The sequence below is a fragment of the Mobula birostris genome, chromosome 19 (assembly GCF_030028105.1).
Source record: "Mobula birostris isolate sMobBir1 chromosome 19, sMobBir1.hap1, whole genome shotgun sequence".
NCBI classification, from domain to species: Eukaryota; Metazoa; Chordata; class Chondrichthyes; order Myliobatiformes; family Myliobatidae; genus Mobula; species Mobula birostris.
The window spans coordinates 14664186-14688596 of NC_092388.1; the positions used below are offsets into that span (position 1 = coordinate 14664186).

At 39.7% G+C, this 24411-nt stretch overlaps 1 protein-coding gene across 3 annotated transcripts in view; it reads right to left on the minus strand.

Annotated features, from left to right (window-relative positions):
• Positions 1-1532: 1532 nt before the first annotated feature.
• tent4a (terminal nucleotidyltransferase 4A) overlaps positions 1533-24411 on the minus strand; it is a 39188-nt gene continuing 16309 nt past the window's right edge. Inside the window, exons 7-12 of one of the 3 annotated variants that reach the window (XM_072283267.1) lie at positions 22321-22447; positions 19076-19179; positions 8998-9176; positions 8620-8778; positions 6419-6484; positions 1533-5222 (exon numbers count right to left, since the gene is read on the minus strand). In XM_072283267.1, the coding sequence (XP_072139368.1) occupies positions 5046-5222; positions 6419-6484; positions 8620-8778; positions 8998-9176; positions 19076-19179; positions 22321-22447 (812 nt within the window). In that variant the 3' untranslated portion in view covers positions 1533-5045. Of the gene's footprint in view, positions 5223-6316; positions 6485-8619; positions 8779-8997; positions 9177-19075; positions 19180-22320; positions 22448-24411 lie in introns of all 3 variants that reach the window. The other 2 variants (XM_072283266.1, XM_072283268.1) reach the window with 2 other exon arrangements.

Consider the following 24411-nt stretch of genomic DNA (forward strand, 5'->3'; position numbering starts at 1 on the left):
GCAGTGGAAAATAAATGAATAGGTCCAGAAAAGGTGGAAACCAAGAAAGATCATATGGCAAAGAGTTCCTAAGGGGGCAGTAATGAAAAGAGGTGGTCACCACTGGCAGGTTGATACAATGTTCTAAAGACAAACTTAGCTAAAATGGCTACAACCCACAACAAAATTAATCTGCCATCTTGGGACCAGAGAGAGGGACAAAACAATTTCGATCATTCCAATCACACCTCTGGCAATAGTAAGCCAATGAACCTTAAAAAAGTCACGTGAAGCATCATGACTAAAATACTCAAGGTACTAGTGCTAATCACAGAATATTAGTGAAATTGAACCAAACCAATGTTGGTGGAACAATTGGAAGTATTCAAACTCAGGAATGAGTTTGAATTTTGTGATTTAGCCATCAAGAGGAAAGGAATGTTGGAGATGAAACAACGGTATGTAGGATGAAGAGGGCAAGGTTGAGTTTTGAGGGAGAAGTTTAAAAATGGCAGATTTGGTGCAGGAAACAACAACTGATTGAAAGGTCAAGAGAACTTGCAAGCATTGGGACCAGGCAATAAAATGGGAATAGAGTAAGAGTGGTATGTTGTTACTGTGGTTAGTGTTGCTGCTTCACAGCATCAGTGAAATTAGCTTTATCCCAGCTTCAGGCATTCGTTATCTGCTTGGACTTTCATCTTGCAACACTACCTCCCACATCTCAAAGATATGTTAATTGTCTACATCTTAACCAAATGGCAAAACTGAATCAAAGGAGAGTTCGTTGGCATATGAGAATATTGTATGGGTAGAGGAAAATGAGTAGGAATGAGACAAATAGGATGACTTCCCTTTGAGTCAGCATGGACTGAATAGTCTCCTGTTTTGCACTGAGTGCTGCTTTGAGGAAGTTCAAATAAGGAAAGAGGTTAAGAATTCCAAAAGAGCATGAGTGGATGTAGCAGGGAAAGATGAGAGTGAGGTTTAGGCTGGAACAATATTGGCTGTCTAGCCTGACAGGTTGGGAAAGAAGGGAATGGGAATAGTATCAGAAGCAATAGTTTTGCACAGGCTTTGAAGTCTAGCCAGATGAAAAAGGTGAAGAGTTCAACCGTTAAATGCCATATCTTGTTCAAGGAAACATCTTCAGGACTGAGTGGAAAATAGGAAAGGGTGAAGCGAATGTTACATTGTGTGGGACAGAATCAAGTTAGTAATGATTTAACCAAGAATGTGCTCTGTAAAAAAAAGCATGAGATGGCAGAAGTAATAACCTTGAAGGCAAAATTTTGATGTAACACACAAAATGCTGGGGGAACTCAGGATGTCAGGCAGCATCTAAAAGGAATAAACAGTTGATATATCGGACCAAGACTCTTCATTAGGTGTGCATTTTCAGCTTAGCATTCGTTCTAAAACTAATCACGACCAATTCTAAAATCCATCAATGCAAATTAGTTGGAAAAGATAAAGTGCACAAGAATTGTGACTTGGCCCACACTCGCACATACTCAAATGTAGTTGTACAATAGATCAAATACAATTGTTTCAGTAAGTTTATTAAAAATAATCAAAGAATAGAAAACTATACATAAAAAATATGTTGAATTTTCACTTGCCGTAACAAGTTGCCCCAGTAGAGTCCTAAACACGATTCTTTTTTTGTACGCAAGAACGTACAGCCCCACAGTGGTAATCTGGCTAATTCATTGTTCACCATGACACGACTTGAACATGATACAGATGGTTATCTAGCACCACAAAATACACAGCATTTTCAGATGTTAATTGCATAAACCGAATATGTACAAAGTAATGTGTTTCTGCCATTGCTGAAGCTTATATAGCTAGATGTTATAATCAATAGAAAATCATTTCAGCACAATTTCACCCTTCATCATTTGAGCTTTGGTTTGAGCTGTACTGTTTGGTGGGATCACCAGTATGAATAACTGATACCTTGTACAGTAATTTCATAAAAATAATTTGTTCTCATCATTTTTGTAACTGGTAGAGTTTAATTGCTACAGAAGCTAATTCTGATAATTTAGCCCTCTCAGATTCAGTCCAGTGGAATTACAAAACAATTGTAGAAAACGTGAAATTTTCTGACAATAATAAACAGTTAAGAAAATCTGAAACTAAGTGACAATTTAGGATTTAGTGTTATACAAGATGCTACAAAGTCAGCAAAGGTAGCATCAATGTCAACTGGAAACAAATTCACTTAAATTTAAGAGTTTAAATACACTGAGCCAATTAAAAACAAGATCACTTTACTATGGCTGAAACTTGGTGAAATGAATGTCCTATAAATATATAATCAAAAATTTCCTTATTTACAAGGAAATAAAACTCAAGTCACAGTTGTTTCTTTTTTAAACGGGCACTTTGTGGAAAATCAAAGCATATGGTTCAGATATCCTAACAATGCTTGTTATGATTTTGTGCAAAATACACCACCCTGATTTCATTACTTTTTATTTCAGATTAGAAAACTTAGCAATATCTGTTCACCCTGTGTCCAATTTTAAGTCACAATTATATTAATAAATTATCGACAGGAATCGCAATTCTGAAAGCAATCATGAGAAACTAAAGCCTTCTAACTGTACAGCAAAGATGTCCCAGTTTCACTAACCAAAGGTACAGAGAAACCCAAATGCTGAGACCTAGATGACCTGCATTAATGAAAAGCAGTTTCAAAACAGTGGCATAGGGAAACACCTGTCACTATGTGGAATGATATGCAGCATCTAGAATACATTACAGGCAAAATATTGCCCCAAAATTTGTTTGTGCATTGGAATGTCTAGCTACGAAACTTTCATTTTGGCTTTACATTATACCTATCATTCTACACAGCAAGAATGAATAGAAATTATTGATACATAATCTATAATTGAACAAATTAATTCTCTGCACTGCATTATTCTACAATGCTCTTTATGAATTGAAATATTTTGACTCACTATCATGCTAATTACACTGGAGTGGAGGCACAAACACCTGTATTTGGAAGTTTCCATGATTATTATAATATCCACTTTCATGAGGGCAGTTTGACAAATTTATAAACAAAATGTTGGAAACACTCAGCACATCAAGAAGCATCTCAGGAGAGAGAAACCGCATTAACATTTCAGGTAAAAGACCCTAGAACAGACCCTAGTTTTCTGTTTTCCACAGGTGCTGGTCGACCTGACTGTTTCCAACCATTTGCTTTTATTTCAGATATCTGGCATCTGCAGTGTTTTTTCTAAATTTTCAACTGGCAAATTTGAATGTTACATCAACAAAATTTCTACAAATTTCACCCTCCTGTAAAATGAATTTTACAGATAATTATTTTCATGAAATTAGTTTGTACAAAGTGTGGACTTTACTGGAATGTTGTAGTATAAAAAGCACACCAGCTAAACAAGTCAACAGCATGCAACAGAAAATCATGGCAGTGAGCTCGCAGTATCACACAATGATATAGAAGTAACATTATGAAACGTCCTTGTATACCGTTGCTGAGAAAAGACTAAGCTTGAAAATTTTCCAAGTGTTTTCTTTCGAATTCCTGAATGTCATGGCAATATTATCTCCAAACAAAACCACCTCCACAAATGGACTTCATCCACCTATTAGTGTTTAGTTGGGTCGGCACCTCTTCATTTCGTGTTTAAATTTCAACTTAATTCAGGCAATACAGAAGGCAGATCAAATCCCTCAGGGCAACTGTGGTACATTCTTTAAAACATAGGGCTAGGCAGGCTGTAGTTTTTCTCTCTTCCAAAAAGGTAACAAAACAGTGGTTGTCATGAAAAAAATCTTGCATAGTCTAACTGTATGCATGAGTAATATTCATTAAGTGCCAGCATTACAGTTCAGTTAAAATCTTTGTTGTCCATTGCAATACTGCATCAAAACACTTCCTACAAATGCATACAGTAGAAGTACTTTTTTGCTCCTAATAGAACATATGCATACTGGTATACAGATTCTTTAATAGAATCAACATAATTCCTTCCACCACATTCTGTTAGCTGGGAACATCATTCATAAATGCCATTTGGACCCCAACATTAACAGGTTATGTTTTTATGACTAGCATGACTTTAAACACTGAACAAAGTTCTCCGAGTTCGGACAAAATTTGAGTATGCTTCTTCAGTGTTGTTAAGACTTGCGTTTCTGGCTCTTATTCAAATCAGAAGTTATAGATTCAAGGTGACTATAAACAGACCCTGAGAAAACGCAGCCTAAAACACAAATAATGACCAAAGCAGAAGAAAAAATGATTCCAGTTGCGCTAACTTTCCTTAAAACTTCTGGTTAGTACTGAGCATTATATAATGAATCAAGGAGCCAGAACTACTCAACAAAATCCCTTACAGTGTTAGCACACTCAGCTTAAATATCAAACCTGCCAAACTAAGAATCCTCTACAAACTTAGAATATGCAACCTGGGAAAGGATTTGTAAACTTCAAAAATGTTTCCCTCCTCCACTTAAATATAACTTAAACATGTGATAATAACATCATATGAAAATTAAATAAAAACTTCTGAAAACAGTTATTGCACGAATGATACAATTTGTTCAATATGTACAGAGTAAAAAGTTCTGATATATGTATGAAACCATGACTAAGAAGCGGCAAAACTAATTGCCATGAAAACGTCCATCTAGATCAGCTACTAGAATGACCCTCGGGTTAAAGGATTCCTTAAGTTTGCCTCTGCCATGAAGAAATGCAGGAAATGCTCATCAACTGCAGAGTTTTGTGGTGAAAGCATCAAGCTCTTGCAGGTCTATCACCAGAGCCGTTCCAGCAGCGACTTGGGAACTATGGAAAGCAAAACCTCCATATCCAATAAGGCTTCACAAATACTTAGCACAAGATGATATGTTCTGTAAGATGGAGTTCAACCATCATAATCGGACACATGCAAACAGCCAGTTGCAGATATTAACCAATACCCACTAACTGCAAGTAAATGCTGGTCTTTATTTCCAGTCTGATGTTGAAATCAGTTTTAAGAAGACCGAGGATGATTTCCAATGGCACACCCCTACCGACTTAAACTAACAGTTATGGTATCCCTTGTCTGTCTTCTCCTTTTAGAGATGGTGCGATTATATTGGTTATGCCCTCTGTGAATGACTGGCTGCTTCATACCGCCAACTGAATTATGACTAGAGCCTTGATTATGGAGTCCCTTCACCGAATACTTTGGCCCACTGTGCTGCTGTGATGTTATAAAAGACAAAAAGGGAAACAAAGTCAATAAATAGGAATCCTGATCTCCAAGAGACCAATTAAAACCATTAAAATATCAGGAAAACAGACATTCATTTTAAACATTGTAGTTATCTTCAGAAATTTAAATGTAAAATGTTATTGCAGATCACTAGTTCCTCAGACTTCACCCAAGTGTTCCTGTTAGCAGTCAGTGAGAAAGATTACTACTCTTGGGAGCATCACCAATCAGGAAAAGGGATTGAAAAGTTATCTTCTGTTCATATGCACAATTGAAATACCACACTGTTCTTGTTTTCCAAGATTTAAATAATGCAGTCTAGAGACCAAACTCAAAACTTTGCACAGTTTAAACAGATCAAATTACAATGTTAAAACAGCATTCAAGAATTCAACACATTCACCTGTAATTCCTCCTTGCATTAACGCCAAAATTTAGCCAAGTGCTAATTCAACTGTTTCAAAGCTTATGAAATGGGTTTTTTTTTTATAAAACCTATTCGGACAATTTTAGAAGGAACACAGTCTTAACTTCCCAAATGTAACCCATTTAAATCCTGATGGCTTACGTTATTCCTTACTTGTTCCTTTGACCTGTTCAAAAATCAGTTTTATTCCCCTCTGAACAGGACTGTGTAGTTACTTGGCTAATTTCCCCCCAAAAAATCATAAATCCAAATATTTAATATGGTCCAACATGCATATATAAATACTGAATAAAAATAATGAATTCCTCTCCCACCCATTTGCCCTGCCTTTGACTGACAAGGTGTACTAATTACTTTTCATTTTAGATTTCCCATTTTAGACATCATCCTTCAGCTATTGGGAAACAAGGTCTGACCTCTAGTGTTTTTCCATATGCATATATGTAGCATCAAAAGTTGCTCAAAGCCTTTATTAAAGTTTAAGACAATTATTCTCTAATTATTAATTGTACAGAACATTACTACCCCAAGTCAAAATTATCCTGCAAGTATCACCATTTAAGAAATTTGCAAATTGTGCATTCTAAAAGTATAAGTTCAGTCTGGTACTAGTACTGCAGTGGTTGATTTTTATTTTCACTTCACTGGTTCCTACCTCGTGATGCATATATAGACTTGACAGAAGGCTAGAGAATGCAGTAGGGGGGATAGGAAATACAGCAGTGACAGGATTCAATGGTGCTCCTTCAATACCAACCTGCCTGGAAGGAAGTGCAGGGTGTGTGGAAACACCAATACTGGCTGGTGAGACAGCAATCCTAGCCTGTACATGGTAGAAAATTGACAAAATTAATTACCTGGCTACTTTAAAAAAGAAATTAAAATCTGCTAATGAAATTACTTGCATTAAAGCTTCATTGCTCTTCTTATTTATAATCTTAAATGACATTTTAATTCTAAAACACATACAAAATATTATCAGTAACGCAATCTATTAAACAAATAATTGCAGCGTGTTTTAAATTGTTTAAAACTTCCATTGAGTCAAAATCATAAATAGGAACATTCCTTCCTATATTAAACATATGCAGTGATTTAAATGTATAGCATAGATACATCAAAAGGAAACAAAAGCCTAGTGTAAAAGGAGAGATTGTGTTATCCTGTGTGTTAGACAAAGGATGACATGAAAGTCTTAAGTGGTATGTAAATACTGGTATCAAATGGTTCCACAAAATGGCCTTTTCTATAATGCATTTCCATTTAATTTTAAGTAGCTGTCTTGAAAAGTTTACACAAATATTGAACTAAAGCTCTTATTCATGACAATGGCAAAAATTACAACGTGGAATAGAAGGCAGAAGCTAAATTCTGTTAGTTCAGTGCAACTTTTTAGGTCACAGAAAGTTTATATTGCATGTGTCTCCAAATATGGAATTGCATATTAACAGGCACAAATTTCATACAAACTTTTCCACAACCTTTGCAAAGAGGTATTAAAGGCAAAGTGATAATTACTTGGGAGAAAACAGACTGTGAAAGTAGTGGGATTTAAGAATTGAATGGTCTGAGCCATCTAAGGTTTTAGATTATTATAGCATCACTTTGTTCCTCTGAAGGATCAGTGAATAAACCATCTCAGCCATCACAGTACAGACACAATTATGACAAAAAGTCCAGATCATTTTTCTGTGCTGAATTAACTGTTCTTAAATAAAACAATAGCCAATGAGTTATAATGGGCCTCAAGACAATGAAGCTTAGGTCATTCATCAACTCCAATCCTTTCCAAAAAGAAGTCTACTATTCCTGGCCTTCTTGGACACTGGTCCCACGATGTGTGACTGGCTCTGTAGACTTTCCAATTTCACTTGTGTTAAGCACAACTTCAACTGCAGTCAAAGTAGCTCAATCATCAAATATTGAAATACGAGGTTTTATAAAATGGAGCAAGGTTTATCCGCAATTCCTTGTTGAAACGCTGCATGAATCCTAGGTGCATGAATACATCTTACAAATTATAAATTCAGACCAACATTTTTTCTCAAAGTTCTTTACCACAGTACAGGGTTTGACATAAAACCTTATTAAAACTAGATAAACAGAATAACTGAAAATTAATAAATGTCCCATTTCTAACATAGGACTTGTACCGATTTTTAGATAGATATGCTTGGCTTTCCATTAAAGTAATCTTCCACCCCAGAATTTTGCTGTGAGTTTTTCTTCCCTTCCTTGCATCCACCTTACCTCCTCCACTTGGGATGAATATATTCAGTCATAACTAGCTGCTTCTCAACCATGGAGCTACAGCAGACACATTTACCACACCAAGAGAGTATTAACCATTAAGAAATGAGTAATTATGCACAAGTCATTTTTAGAACACAATTGAGCAATGAAGTGGCTAGTCTGGATGTGAAAGTATTGCAGTATTTTAAGTTATGTAAATTTTTATTGAGAAACAGAATGGATGCTTCCTTCTAAAACTAGTTTCATTTAATAGGCATTTTGTCTTTCAAGTCTTCATTATCAAAGTGGGTATTCAAGTTCAGAATGTTATCCATCAATAATTCAATTAAAACAGTTACTAGAAAAGTACTCTGTGGTGCAGAACCCAGGAAATTAATTATTTTTGTTAAACTTACATTGCGAAATGCGCAAGTAGAGCTTCCATAGAATTAGTAAATACTTTACAAAATTCAAGATGGAGATCATGATGTTAGGATTCTCTTGTAATAAAGAGAGCAATGGTAACAAGAATAGAGAACACAACTGTTTTACAAAGTCTCTAGAACTACTGGTAAACCCTAACGAGCAATGGACTAAAACTTATTTTGATGGCCTGTCAACTGAAAGATTGGCCACCCTGGATTACATTTGCTTATGCTCAAGACCTGCTGACTTTGAAAGTTGAAAAGGGAGATTGAAGTACTCAAAGGACAACAACTTTCTCACCTGAGTATTTGAAGTCACTATCAATGCACCTGTTATATTTGGCTGTGGTTTCCCACTTGGGATGGGCAGTGTAGGTGCTAAAGTTGCCATCAAAGGAGCTAATGCAGGGATGCCAAAGTGGTGAAGGTTTGGAGTTGTGCATGGTGTAGAATCAGAATCCTGTCAAAAGCACCATTAAAAACACTTTCATAGTGCTATTGCAACTGATGTCAATATATTAGATTTACTATAAACTGGCTTCACAAGATCAATTTCAAAATAGTAACTTAACAACCTATTATTCCAAATAATTAATAAATGTATTTTAGCTGTAATTTTGAGTACAATATTGGACATGAACTACTAAAGCTATTCATTTTGCTGGATGACCATACTTACTATATCACTTCCAGACAGTGAAGCAGCTGATGAAGAGGAGGCAGATGAGAGCTGCTGCGGGCTGGACAATGACATAGGCGATGCTTGGCTATATGGAGATTCAGAATCTCGGCCCTGTTGGTGTTCTCTGTTGATATTACTAGTAGTCTTATCCACTGGTTCAATCTTAACACCATTATCTGATTTGGGAAGAACAAGGAGACATATAGAAATACACAAGAATCAGTTTGAACGTTATCTTATCACTGTCTTGTTTGACATGAAATTTGTCATTTTGCAGCAACAGTACAGTGCAAAGACAAAAGGCTACAAGTTACAAAATAAATAGTCAAAAAAAATAGTGAGGCAAGGTTCATCTAATGGCAGAGGGAAGAAGCCTTTTCTGAATTGAGTGTGGGTCTTCAGGCTCCTGTCCTCCTTGCTGGTGGCAATAATGAGAAGAGGGCATGTCCCAGATGGTGAGGGACCTTAATGATGGATGTCACCTGCTGAGGCAGTGTCTCTTAAAGATGTCCTTGATGGCATGGAGGTTTGTGCCTATGATGGAACAAGCTGAGTCTACAACCAGGATCTCTGCATTAGATCTTCCATACCAGGCTGTGATGCAACTAGTCAGAATGCTCTCCAAAGTACATCTACAGAAATTTGAAAGATGACATATCAAATCTCCCCAAACTTCCAATGAAGTAGAGCCAATGTCAGAGAGAAAATGACAGCCAAATGTAGCTATGTGAACTAGTCTCATTTGCTTGTGTTTGGCCCAAATCCCCCAAAACCTTCCCTACGCAGGTCTTTCAAGTGTAATTGTACTCACCTTGAATGTTTCCTTTGGAAGCTTGCTCCACATACTACTACCATCTGTGAAAAGGTTACCCCTCAGTCCTCTTAAATTTTTTTCCCCTTTAACCTACTCCCCTGAGCAATAGACTCCCTCATCTTGGGAGTAAGACTGGCCATTCTCATTATCTTAGCCCCTCATGATTATATATACAGTACCTCTATGAATTCACCCCTCAACCTCTCTCACCGCAGGGAAAAGTCCCAGCCTATCAGGACTTCCCTTGAATGTCATGCCCTACAGTCCTGGTTAAGCATCTGTGAGAATCTTTTCTGTACCCTCTCTAGTTTAGTATCGGCCTTCCAATAACTGGGTGACCAGAAATGCACACAAATATCTTAAATACAGTCTCATTAACATCTTGTACAAATGTTACACAGCATTCCAACTCTATGTGCTCAATGCTGTGAGCAAGGAAGACAAGCACACCAAACTCAGTCCTCACCAATGTCGACTTGTGCCCCCACATTCAGTGAACTATATAGTTCTACTCCTAGGTCTCTGTTTACAACAACTTCTAGGATCCAGCCATTTACTAAGCAAATCCTGCCCTGACTTCACCTCCTAAAATGCAGTACTTTATTTACATTGTGTTAAATTCCAATTCACCTTCTTTGGTCTACTTTCCCAGTAAATCTAGATGCTGCTGTAATCTTAGATAACCTTAATTGTACACTATACCACTGATTTCACTGTCATCCAAACTTATTAAGCATACCACCTATATTCACATTAATGTTGTTAATACAAACAGTAGCACCAATCCTTGCAGCACTACTAGACACAGGCCTCTAAGGAAAAAAAAAAACACTACTCGGACTCCTCTTCACTCCAATTCATCAACTCCAAGGGTCTACTACCCTTGACTCCAATTTTATATCCAACAGTCTAGCTCACACTGCATCCCATATGAACTAATTCTTCTAGACCAGCCTACTATGTTAAAGCATTGCTGAAGTCCACATAGACAATGTCTATTGCCTTACACCCTTCCATAGGATTAACAAACCTGTAAATTGGTGAATGGGAGGTAGGAAAAGTGGGAGTGGCCATTTTCAGAACAGGTGTCACTGAGGTCAAAGTGCTGTGGTTGAGGTCAAAGTACAGAGACTTTGACAAGTGAGGTTTCACGGAGAAGGATGGGTGGCAATATACAGTTAGGCAAGGTAAGATAGTTCTTCATTTCCAACAGTAGTTTGGATTAATAATACTATTTAGGACTGCCTCCCAGGTGCCAGGGATAGGGGTTGCTCAGAGTGGGGTAAAGAACATTTTGAAAGAGGGCGAGCAGCCAGAGCCATGGCCCATATCAATTCTGATGCTAATATCAATATTAATTCAAAAAGATTCAAAAGATTCAAAAAAACTTTGTCATTCCAACCGTACATCAGCTCTGTAGGGCAGAATGAGACAGCGTTTCTCAGGGGCAGTGCAATCATAACATAACAAACGCAACACTAAATAATAAACATCACAATAAATAGTAAAACACAACAGCCACATGTCAGTTAAAATCAGCTATAAGTGTCCAGTGCAAGTTAAAAGTGTCCAAAGCAGAATCAGGTGGAGCAGCTATTTAGCAGTCTGACTGCCTGTGGGCGGAAGCTGTTTAGTAGCCTTGTGGTTTTAGTTTTGATGCTCCTGTAACGTTTGCCTGATGGCAGAAGAACAAACAGTTCATGGAGAGGGTGTGAGGGGTCTTTAATGATGTACCGGGTCTTCTGGAGGCATCGACTCTGAAAGAGATCTTGGACAGAAGGTAGGGAGACCCCAATAACCTTCTCTGCTCCCCTAACCACCCTCTGCAAGGTTTTTTTGTCGACAGCACTGCAGCTGGAGTACCAGGTTGTGTTGCAAAAGGTCAGCACACTCTCAACCACGCCTCTGTAGAATGTAGTTAAGATGTTAGTGGGGAATGATGCTTGTTTAAGCTTCCTCAGAAAGTGCAATCTCTGCTGGGCCCGTTTCACAATCCCAGTGGTGTTCCTGGACCAGGTGAGATTGTCTAAGATCTGCACCCCAAGGAACTTGATGTTTTCTACTCTCTCCACCGTGGAGCCGCTGATGCTGAGGGGTGTGTGCTCAGGCAGAGACAGTCTGAAATCGACGATCATCTCCTTGGTTTTGGTGACATTAAGCATCAAGTTGTTATCCCTGCACCAGCTCTCTAGGTGTTTGACCTCCTCCCTGTACATGGTTTCATCATTTTTGCTGATGAGCCCCACCACTGTGGTATCATCTGCAAATTTAATGATCAGGTTCTCCTTGAATCTGGCTGCACAGTCATGTGTTAGCAGTGTAAACAGCAATGGGCTAAGCACACAGCCTTGTGGGGATCCAGTGCTCAGTGTGATGGAGTCAGAGATGTTCCTGCCAACACGGACTGACTGTGGTCTCTCTGTCAAGAAATCCAGAATCCAGCGACACATGGCAGTGCTAAGGCCAAGCAGCGACAGTTTCTCCACTAGTCTCTGCGGGATGATGGTATTGAACGCTGAACTGAATCAATGTATAGGATTCTGGCATAAGTGTCTTTGTTGTCCAAGTGAGAGAGAACTGTGTGCAGTGTGGTGTATACTGCGTCCTCCATAGAGTGAATTGGATGATAAGCAAACTGTAGAGGATCCAGCGATGAGGGGAGGCTGGCTGTGATATGAGGCTTGACAAGCCGTTCAAAACATTTCATCACTATGGGGGTCAGGGCAACGGGACGGTAATCATTCAGATAGGCTACAACTGATTTCTTTGCTACAGGGATGATTGTGGAGGTTTTGAAGCATCTGGCGACAATGGCTTGACTAAGGGAGATGTTGAAAATGTCTGTCAGGACATCTGCTAATACATCAGCACATTCCTTGAGCACACGTCCAGGGATGTTGTCCGGACCTCCCACTTTTCGTGGGTTAACCCTGGCAAGGGTCCTCCATGTTTGCTCTGGATCAATGATTGGAGCCGGCTGGTCAGATGGTAAAAAGGGACTGGCTCTCCCCCTTGCTGTAGTGTTTGATGCTTCGAAGCGGGAAAAGAAATTGTTAAGCCTGTCTGGTAGACAAGTGTCGCTGTCATCAGTTTTCTGCCTGATCTTGTAGTCTGTCAGAGCTTTAATTCCCTGCCACATCTGTCTGGTGTCACCTGTGTCACAGAAGTGTCCATGTATTTTGCCCACGTAGGCCCTTTTCGCTTTCCTGATCCCCAGTGAAAGCACAGACCTGGCTGAGCGAAGCGCACTCCTGTCCCCCGATCTGTAGGCTGTGTCACGGGCGTTCAGTAGTGAACGCACCTCTGTTGTCATCCATGGCTTTTTATAACCACATGCGGTGAAGGTTTTCATCACAGTGACATACTCCGAGCAACATAACACAAATATGGTTGTGCAAAAGAAATTTAGAATTTAGAAATGCCAAAGTTACCTGCCATTTTTGCAGCATGAATGTAGGCTTGAAGGTGCAGGATGGCTGCGGCATGGCGTGTATGGGCCGAATCAAGACAATGGGGCCAGGGCCCGAGAGTGAGGAATAAGCCAATGTTTGGCCATTGCTGGAGCAGCCTTGGAGATGATTTGATGCAGTAGAGTCAAGGTGATGTGGTCCAGCCCTGGGCCCAAGAGTGAGGAGAGACTCAGGGTTTGATTGATTTAAGTGCCAGGCTGAATTGGAAAGGTAGGGTATGGGCCAAATCAAGGCAGTGGGGTCTGGGCCCAAAAGCATATCGAGGCAGCAGTGTCTGAGTCAGAGAGTGAGGATCAACCCATGGTGTGGCTGTTTTAAGCACCGGGACAGATTGAAAAGGTCAGTGCCAGAACCAGAGGCAAGGGATAGGGTATGCCAGTTCAGCTCGCTGCTCCGCGAGGTTTACTTGTCTCCCCACTGAGCTGAGGCTGTGGCCTGCAGCTAACAAAATACTGGATTGGCTACAGACTTCTGTGAACTTCACTTGTTTGTCTGCTCTTGTTGTTTGCAAAATGTATTTTTTCATGCATATTGGGTGTTAGATAGTCTGTTTATTTAAGTGGGTTCTATTGTATCTCTGTTTTGTAGCTGGAGACAAACCTCAAGGTTGTAGAAAGTTATACATGCTTTAATAACAGAAGAACTTTGAGAGTTTGGTTGTAAACTGAAAACCAGATCACATGGGTTGTAATGGTGGAATTAATTCTGTGCCACATGTTAAACAAAAATAGGAAAGTAGGACAGAAGAATGTGTAACGAAAGAGCTGGTCCCAGGGATTTGGTTTTGGGGTGGTGGGGGGGGGGGCAGGGGAGAGAAGAAGAGAGATTGGGCTTCTGGTTTCTTTTATATAAATGATTAGGATGTCCGAGGCAGAGGGAAGTATTAATTTAGCTTGCACCTGAGCAGGGATATCAGGGAAGGCCAAAAGGATGTGGAGCAACAAACAAATGCTGGAAAAACTGTCAGGCAGCATCTGTGGTGGGAAATCTGAGTTTCAGTTGAGACCCTTCGTCTGGATCTAGATAAGGATGTGGAGGCTGGAGAATTAAGGATTAAACTAATACTCTGGAATCTGTCTGTATCATGATGTAGTGGTATTGATGTTGGTGTACTTTAAGACCCTAGGGCCTGACAGAATCTACCCCAGGATCCAAGGGAAACAAGCAAAGAAATTACTGTGATTCTGATAGCGATTCTTGAACTTTGTTAGCCATGGGTGAAGGCCCCTTGTTGAAAAAGAGGAAAGAACAGCTGGGATAAGCCTGGAAACAAGCTGGTGAGCCTTACATAAGTAACAGTGAAGTTGCTGGAAGACTGAGACTGGGGTTATGTTCACTTGTAAAAGGCAGGCAGTAATCAGGAGTAAGCATAGTTTTCTGCAAGGAAATTAAAACTGACTGAGATTTTAATGAATTAAGAAACTGATGAATACAGAGTGGCAAATATGGTCTACAATGGACTTCGGTTATTGACAAGGTCACAGATGGAAGGTAAACTAGTCCAGAAGGTTAAAGTTCAAGGGATCAGAGACATGTTGACAAACTGTATCCACAGTTGGCAGAACTATAGTGGATAGGCATTTCTCCAAATGCAGTTCAAGTTTAGTTGTCATACAGCCACACATGAATACCCAAACAAAACAGTGTTCCTCTGGGGCCAAGGTGCAAAACACAATACCAACAGTCATACACAGCACAGGACACATAACACACTAGATAGCAGTAAGCATACAGTCACACAAAAATTATAATATAGCTCAAGTCGCTGGTGTCATGTCCTGTAGATTGATGGTGCCTGGATGTTGTTGGCAAGAACAAGCCAACATGTTACAAACAAATCCCCTTGCCTCCTGCACCGACAGGAGGGGCCAGTCCCCAAACATCATGGACTCTAGCACACCTGCTGCACCTCTCCCACACCTCCTTCAGCATCTTCCCCCGGGTAGCTGCAACAGGTGACCCCTGTGGCTTGAGGTCTAGTCCACACTGAAACTGAGGCCACGCAGCTTTCCTGTCATTGGTATCGCCAGTATTCTACATTACCAACCTCCAATGGGGTTTTGCGATCACAAGAAAAATGTCCAAGACAATCACTCACTCTGCAGACTTGGACATCATCTTGCAGTTGATGGCAACACAATCCACAAAGTTCATCTCCATCGCTATTGAGCAACTCTTAGATGGGGTAGACTTGGAGTACTTGATGTTGTTTATAACCACAGACAAAGCATGAACAATTGCACCTTTGGTTGGACCCAGAGTGGATACAGTGAAATACAGATCAGCTGAAAGTTGGGCAGAACTTAGATGAAATTTAATCTAGACTAGTGCACGATGATGCAATTGGGGAGTAAAAGGCAGAAATCTTTGGAGTACGACAGAGAAACTTTGCGATGCAAATCCACAGCTCCCAGAATAAGGTGATAAATGTGGGTGGGGTAGTGAAAACTATGAAGTTTAACTTCACGGGTGATGTTGAGTAAAAAATTGGGATATCATGTTTCACCTTACAAACCACTGGCTATACTCCACTTTGAGTATTGTGTACAGCTCTGGTCGCCACATCACAGAAAGGATATCATAGCAATATAGAGAGCAGTTAGATTTACAAGGATGTTGCTTGCAATGGAGGGCTGTGGTTATAAGGAGAGACTGGGTTTATTCTTACTGGAACATAGGAGGCTGAATGGTGACCTTAAAGGGTTTCTAAGTCTTTTCATCACAAACCAGGGAAACCTACACAGTTCCAAAGTGGGAGAGGAAATAATTTAAGGAATTCCAAGGAAGTTTAGAGAGGAAATTTAAAAGAGAAGGATCCCCCTCCCCACCCACACAGAGGTTAGTGGTTATCCAGAACAAGCTGCCAAGACAGGTGTTCATACAATTACAACATCTAAAGGCAATTGCACAGGTTCTCCGATAGGAAATTCGAAAGGATGCAGGTGTAAGGCAGGCAAGTGGGATTAACGTTGATAGACATTACACTATGCATGGATCGTGTTGGTCAAAAGAGTCCATTTCTGTGCTGTACAATTCAATCATTTTGACCAGGATACACACCAACACACCGTAGCTAGGATGATGAACAGAGTGCTGATCAAGTTATTCAAGTTGCTCTCAAGTTCTCAAGCAGAGTATTTGGTGGAAGGTGCTTGGAGAAATCAGGGGGCAGATCTCTTGTTACAAGATACCAACCTTCTGCCCTTCCATATAGCAGAATTTACCTAGCGAGTTTAGAGTTATCCAGAACATTTTCCAAGTCTGGAAGTGGTGAATGTAGAGGGCTGAGACAGAAATATTGAATGTCAAGTACTCGGTGATCATTGCCTGAAACTTGTGTTACAGATTTTATTTTCTACTCATCAGCACAAATGAATGATGCTTAGGTCTTGCTGCATGCAGGATCTGAATATCATGAATTCATTAAAAAGTTTTATGCTTATAATGGAAAGAACATCCTGAAGCAGTTGAAGATCGTTGGGCCTAAGGCACTTCACCAAGAAAAACTAAACACTAGAGATGTTGAGATACTGTAAAAGCAGAGTAACACACAAAATGCTGGAGGAACTCAGCAGGAAAGGCAGCATCGAAGGAATTGAAGATTTGCCATTTCTCGGTGCTGAACATCAACTCTTTATTCCTTTCCATAGATGCTGCCCGACCTGCTGAGTTCCTCCAGCATGTTGTGTGTTACTAAGGAAGACCCACAGCTATTGGGTAGTGCTGAGATAATTGAGCACTATGAACCATGGTCAATGACGCAGATTAGAACCAAAAGCAGTGAGTAAGAGGACTGCATTTATACACCTGCTGCTTCACCACTAATTTGGCCCTTGGTAGAAAGCCCAAAACAATTCCTGATGAAATTGATCTTTTCTAGGCAGAGCACAATGCAATTTGCCCATTCTTGGGAACTGTATCAACAAGCCACAAAAATTAAAGCAGGTAATTCCATTAATCTTACTACGTGTCAGAATAGCCAAGTTCTCTTCAGATGAATAAAACAGGCAGAGCCTCAACAATTAATAAAAAACATTAGTGTCTATCATTGACAGAAGACGCAATACATTTAACTACAACTAGAGGTCTCCTTACTATTCTTAAATGAGCAACTATTTATTCTGAAACCATGCCCCTAATTTTGCTATACAAAAAGAAAATCTCATTATTTACACAGGCAAACCCAATCAGAATCTTATTGTTAAAGGTCATTCTTCTTGTAATAAAATCCAATATTCCATTGGCTCAATTATTCACTCACCGGTTTGTTAACCATATTTCATCTAAAATGATACCTAGACCCCTCTGGACAGAAGCACTCATCACATTACATTCTATCAGCAAATCTTTAGTCAATTCGATTACCTGTCTTTCACTTACAGAAATTTTATAATGCCCTGCTTCTTTGACCATCTTCAAATTTTCAGAAAATTCTGTCTTTTTGTGCAGGCTATAATACAGGCCAACTCATCAAGGCCCCCAAGCTGATCCCTATAGTTACAATTTGTCAACTTAATGATTTTTCTTTTCGTTACCCAATGCTCTATCCACGCTAAAACATATTGACTCCAGTTCATAAATACTTGAAAAGCTGGTATTGTCCAGTATGTCATGCCTAATCCAACATCTGAAATCCCTCAATCATTAGAACCATGCTATTAAAACATTCTCCAAGACTCTGATGTTTATCTGACCACCAGAATTGGACATTGCTCCATTTGAAGCCTAAATAATGTTCAGTACTGTTTTAATATAACTTCAGACTTTGCTTTCAATGCATTTGAGTGGTATTACTAGAATTCCAGATGCTTTACTCCCAAATTGCTCTTGCCACACACTCAAGTCTCTGTTCCTGCAGACCCTGTGCTTGTCAGTCTATATGGCCTTCCCTTATACTTTTGGTCAAAGTATATCGCTGCACATTGCTCTATTCATTTTCATCCACTTCTCTGCTCATTCATCTAGCTTGCCCTTTCTTGGACACTTACCATCCTTCCCACTGTTTACATCTCAATCAAGTGGATGCCATCCACAAATCTGGAAAACCTTAACCTATATGCCACATGGTGATCAATATTAGCACTATGTCCAAGTATCAATCACTGGGAAACAGCAGTGATATATATCCTCCTGTCTGAACAATCATTTACTATTACTCTCTGGTGTAACCATAAACACCATCTCGTTATTTCTCTGTTTGGCACAAATTATTCTGAACTTAAAAGTAATTTGTGTCTTGATACTGTACTGCTGCCACAAAACAAATTTCATGATACCCAAGACAGTGATAATAAACCTGACCGTTTCCTGACTTTAAGGTAGTTTCTCAAGCATGACTAATATCATAGACCACATTTTTGAGTGATGATTTATTAAACAACTTCTCAAACTACATCCCTTCAGATTTTTCCTAATGTCCACGCTTTCTTGATTTCTAAAAGCTTTCCTACTACACATTTAGCTTGTATCAACTGTATTTTAGCATGACAATATTTCTGTTCTAGCTGTTACATCCCAAAATAACAAATTAAACTTACAATATTAATTGTACTTGCATGTTGAAAATACAAGGTGAATGGGCTCCATTTAAAATAAAATTGACCCTAATTAAATGTAGTAAAAATGCAAAACATTTTACGTGAAAGGTGATATGACTTAGGCCAAGTCCTACCAGGTGAAGAGAAAGAAGCTTTGTTAGATCCAAAGTAGGTTTACTTGACTATGATGTTATTAAAGAATGAGATTTATACTTTAATTCTACATCAATTCAGCGCAGGAAAGCATTACGTACCAGAATCAGATGATCCCACAATCTTCACCGCACCCCACTTCTTCCTGATCCACTCCCTGTAATCTATTACCTCTTGGGTCACTTTAATGATTCTTCCAAGAGTGCTGCAAAAAAAAAAAATACAAAGCAAATGTAACACCCCGGGAAAGGTTTCACTAGTAACGTAATGGTCTTTCTGTAGAAGCAGTGGTTGGGATATGGTTAGAGATAACGGGTGCTTTAGAGAATGTGAACCATCCAATGAAGGACTTGTGTTTTCGAGTTGTGTGCCTGGCACTGGGGTGAGCTGGGTCTTTTGTTCAGCGGGAGATGAAGATGCCGGAGAGAAGAGGTCTTGACCTGGAGCGGGGCCACGATTCAACGAAGCCTAGGGAGATCGAAGGAGGATTGGCGAAGGGGAAACTGAACTCCAACTTGTGCACATTAGGCTGCTTTATTAAAATGGGCCCTTTTTTTTTTGGCTTTTTCTTTACCCCTGTAGTCAAACTAGGAATTATAAAGTTAAATCGTTTAATTGTATGCGGTGTACCATCTGTTATTTTGTGGTATTTATTTGTGACAGGGTAACGAATCACGCAGCATCCACACAAACAGGGGGTTTTGGGATGGGCCCGTACCTCAATCTCACACATTTGGCAGGGCCGGAGGTTGTCTTCCCTAGACTTAGGTAGCCAATGGAACCAGGGTGTTTCACAAATAAAATCCCTCATTATCCAATTTACTACTGTAATAGACATTTTTAACCTCTCCCTGCTTTAAATTCTAGTTCCATGCTGCTTTAAGGAAGAACACCATCATTCCAATACCCTGATTTCGCCAAGACAGAAAGGAGGTAAACAGACTCCTGTCTACATCAACAGTGCTGAAGTTGAGAGCTTCAAGTTAACAGGAGTGATCACCGATAATCTGCCCTGGTCCAACCACATGGATGTCACAGCCAAGAAAGCTCTGTCAACTCTTACCAATTTTTACAGAAAGCATCCTATTTAGGTGTATCATAGCTTCAACTGCTCTGCTCTTGACTGCACAAAACTGAAGAGTAGTGGAGACTGCTCAACACTTCAAAGAAACCAGCCTCTGCTCTAAGGACTTTGTCTATACTTATCATTGCTTCAGTAAAGCAGTCAGTATAATCAAAGATCCCACCCACTCTGGACATTCATTTATGGAGCTGCAGTGCAGTACAGGCCCTTCAGGCCTTTCGAGCCTCGCCACCCAGCAATTCCAATTTAATCACAGAACAATTTAGAATGACTGATTAACCTAACTGTTAGAACTTTCGACTGTGACAGAAAACCAGAGCACCGGGAGGAAACCCATGCAGTCATGGAAGGAACGCACAAACTCCTTACAAACAGTGGCAGAAATTGAACCCAGGTTGCTAATACTGTGAAGTGTTGTCCTAAGCACTATGCTACTGTGCCTTGATAACCATATTTCATCTAAAATGATACCTAGACCTCTCTGGACAGAAGCACTCATCACATTATATTCCATCAGCCAAATTTTAGTCAAGTCGATTACCTGTCTTTCATTTACAGAAATTTTATAATACCTTGCTTCTTTGCCCATCTTCAAAAGAATTTCTTTTCTCCCTTTGGGCAAAGAATACAAAGCATACACCACCAGGCTCAAGGACAGCCTCCATCTCTTGAATGGACCTCCTGTACAATTATGGTTTCTTGACCTCAATCTACCTCACTGTGATCTTGCACTTATTGTTCACCTGCACTCTCTGTAATTTTTACACTTTAGTCTGCATTATTGTTTTACCTTGTTTACCTCAGTGCACTGTAAAATGATTTAAGCTGCATGAACAGTATGCAAGATAAGCTTTTCACTGCATCTTGGTACATTGTGTAGATCCCTCCTGCTTCAAAATACCCACCATTGCCCCTGTACCAAAGAAAACCAAGATAACATGTCTCAATGATTGGTGTCCTGTTGCACTCACCTCACGAGCAAATGTTTTGAGAGGCTGTTCAGGAACTACATGTGCAGCATGCTACCACCTACACTGAACCCCCTACAATTCAGCTACCAACACAACCAATCCACAGACGATGCCATAGCCATAGCTCTACACACCATCCTCACTCACCTGGAAAAGAGGGATACTTGTGTTAGGATGCTGTTCTTGGACTACAGTTCAGCATTCAATACCATAATACCCCCCAGTCTCAACAAGAAACTCAGAGACCTTCGCCTGTACCCTGCGTTGTGCTGCTGGATCCTGGACTTCCTGTCAGATCGCTGGCAGGTGGTAAGGTTGAGCTCCCTCACCTCTGCCCCTCAACATTGGAACACCCCAGGGCTTTATCCTGAAGCTCCTCCTCTACTCCCTTTACACCCATAACTGTGTTGCCAAGCACAGCTCCAATCTGATCAAATTTGCAGATGACGCAATACTGATAGGCCTCATTTCCAACAATCATGAGACAGCCTACAGAGAAGTCAGTGTCCTAGCACAGTGATGCCAAAAAAAAAAACCTTTCCCTCAATGTCAAAAAAAGGCTGATTGTGGATTATGGGAGCAACGGAAACAGTCTAGCCCCTATTGATATCAATGGGACTGTAGTCGAGAGGGCGAGTAGTTTCAAGTTCCTCGGAGTACACATCACCAAGGATTTCATTTGGACTGTACATACCTGCTACGTGGTGGGGAAAAAAAGCACAACAGCGCCTCAGCATAAGTAGCTCAGCATGAGTCCCCAAACCCTCAGACTTTCTACAGGGGCACCATTGAGAGCATCCTGCCTGTCTGTGTCATTGCCTGGTATGGGAACTGTACTACCGTCAATCACAGGGCATTGGAGAGAGTGGTGCGGACAGTCCAGCACATCTGTGGATGTGAACTTTCCTCTATTAAGGACATTTACAGCAGGTGTTTAAAAAGCACCCAGACGATCATCATTGATTCCAGCCACCCCAACCACAAACTGTTTCAGCTGCTACCATATGGCAAAGGGTACCGCAGCATTAAGGCCAGGACCAACAGGATCCGGGACAGCTTTTCACCAGGCCATTACATTGATCTGATTGCATATCTGATTGTGTATCTGACTGTACATGCATGTATACAAAACAATTATGTATACAATCTTAGCGCTTAGGCAATATCCTCCCACATTGTTGCTTATATTGCTTGTATATTGCAATGGAGACGCAACAAAGATTCTTACTCCCTTGGATGCAAGAAATTAAATGAATACAATATGATACATTTGACAATAATAAACCAATACCTCTCAGAATCTTTGTTTGGGTAAGATCTTGCCAGTGGTGACACGGCGTGACTTAGGACAATGTACGCATAATCGAAGACCTGCTTGACTTGCATGGCTCCATATGAACTCCTCCCTACATCATTTCCTACCAGGAGGTAGCAAAATTCAAAATTATTCATCAATAGCTTTGAGTGCTGAACATGAACCATTATTGAAAAAAAATTGTGATCATACAGAGTTCAAACATAATTTAAATTCTGAATAATCATTACAGTCTTAAACAGCCATTGCAAAGGTTTTGTAAGTGTAGCGTATTCAGATTAACCAGTACATTTGGGCCCAATTAAGCAGCTGTCACAATCAGCTAGTTTCATGGAAATAGCTAAAAAGGTATTAAAAAAAAAAGACAAACTACCGTTTAACTGAGGAAGAAATTATATATTTAAATGGAATACAAAACAAAATAGAACACTACCAATACTACTGCAGTACTATAAAACTGAATTAGTTCCAAATAGTTATTGGAGGAATTCATCACACTGCCATGTTATTTTCATTGAATGTAATTGAACAAAATCAATGCAGACATATAGTATAGATATTGGACTGCCTTCAAAACTCTTTTTTTTTGACAGCGGCATCCTCCAAACCTTCATTTTCATTGTAACATTCAAGATGATTGCCGATACCTTCAAAGTTCCTAAAGTAGTAAAAACATTTAATTTTCACTCTCAGCCATTTGTGGAATCTCCAGTGCTTGGAACTTCAGTGAGTAACAGTTCTGAGTTGTCTCACTACTTATTTCTTGCCAACTATCTATGACAAAAATTGGTGCTTTCTGAACACAAACACACACAATCTCACTAGTTAAAAACTGTTTGCTCGAAGCACATTACCAACACTAGTTATAAACTGTTCAAGTCCCCTGTTCCCAATTAAGTGGCATAGTGTCCCCAATAAATGAAGGGAATCATAGCTATTTTCTTGATAGCTTTTGTTCTCCTGGAGTCATCCCAAATAAGCGACTGCCCTGATTAACCAATGACCCAATTAACCAGTATTGGTATTTTTGCAAAATAAACAACTGCCCAGATTAGGCATAGGCAGTGGTGTGGCTCTAGTGGCAAGAGATGGAATTACATCTTTAGAAAAAGGTGACATAAGGTCAGATAATGTTGAATCTTTGTGGGTGGAGTTAAGAAATAGCAAGGGTGAAAAAAAAAACCATTATGTGAATCATATAAGCTTTCAAATTGTAGCCAAGATGTGGGGTTGAGATTGGGAGCTGGAAAAGGCATGCAATAAGGCTAATGACAATTGTAATGGGGGACTTCAAAATTCAAGGGGATTGGGAAAAATCAGGTTGGTTTCGGATTGCAAGAGGGGGAATTTGTTGAATGCCTACAAGATGGCTTTTTAGAGCAGCTTATGCTTGAGTCTACTCCGGGAAAAGGCCATCTTAGATTGGGTATTGTCTAATAACCCAGATATTACTAAGGAGTTTAACATAAAGGAACCCTTAGGAGACAACAATAATAATAATGATATGATTGAATTCATACGGCAATTGAGAGGGAGAAACACAAGTCACATGTCAGTATTGCAATGGAATAAAGGGAATTACAGAGGTATGAAGGAGGAGATTGTCCAGGTGGATTGGAGGAGAATACTGCTGGGGATGACAGCAGAGCAGAGATGGCAGAAGTTTCTGAGAATAGTCCACAAGGCGCAGGATAGTTATGTCCCACAGAGGAAGAAATTCTCAAATGGCAGGAGAAGGCAATCGTGGCTGACAAAGGAAGTTAAGAACTGCATGAAGGCCAAGGAAAGAACAAATAAAGTAGCAAAAGTGAGTGGGAAGTTGGACAATTTGGGAAGCCTTTAAAATCCAACAAAAGGCAACTAAAAAAAATACAAGCCAAAATATTAAATAGGAGGGCAAACTAGCCAATAATATAAAGCAGGATACCAAAAGTTTTTTCAGTTATATAAAGAATAAAATGGAGGTGAGAGTTGATATTGAACAACTAGAAATGATACTGGTGTCGTAGTAATAGGGGACAAAGAAATGGCAGATGAACTTAATGGCTACTTTTCATCTATTCTTCA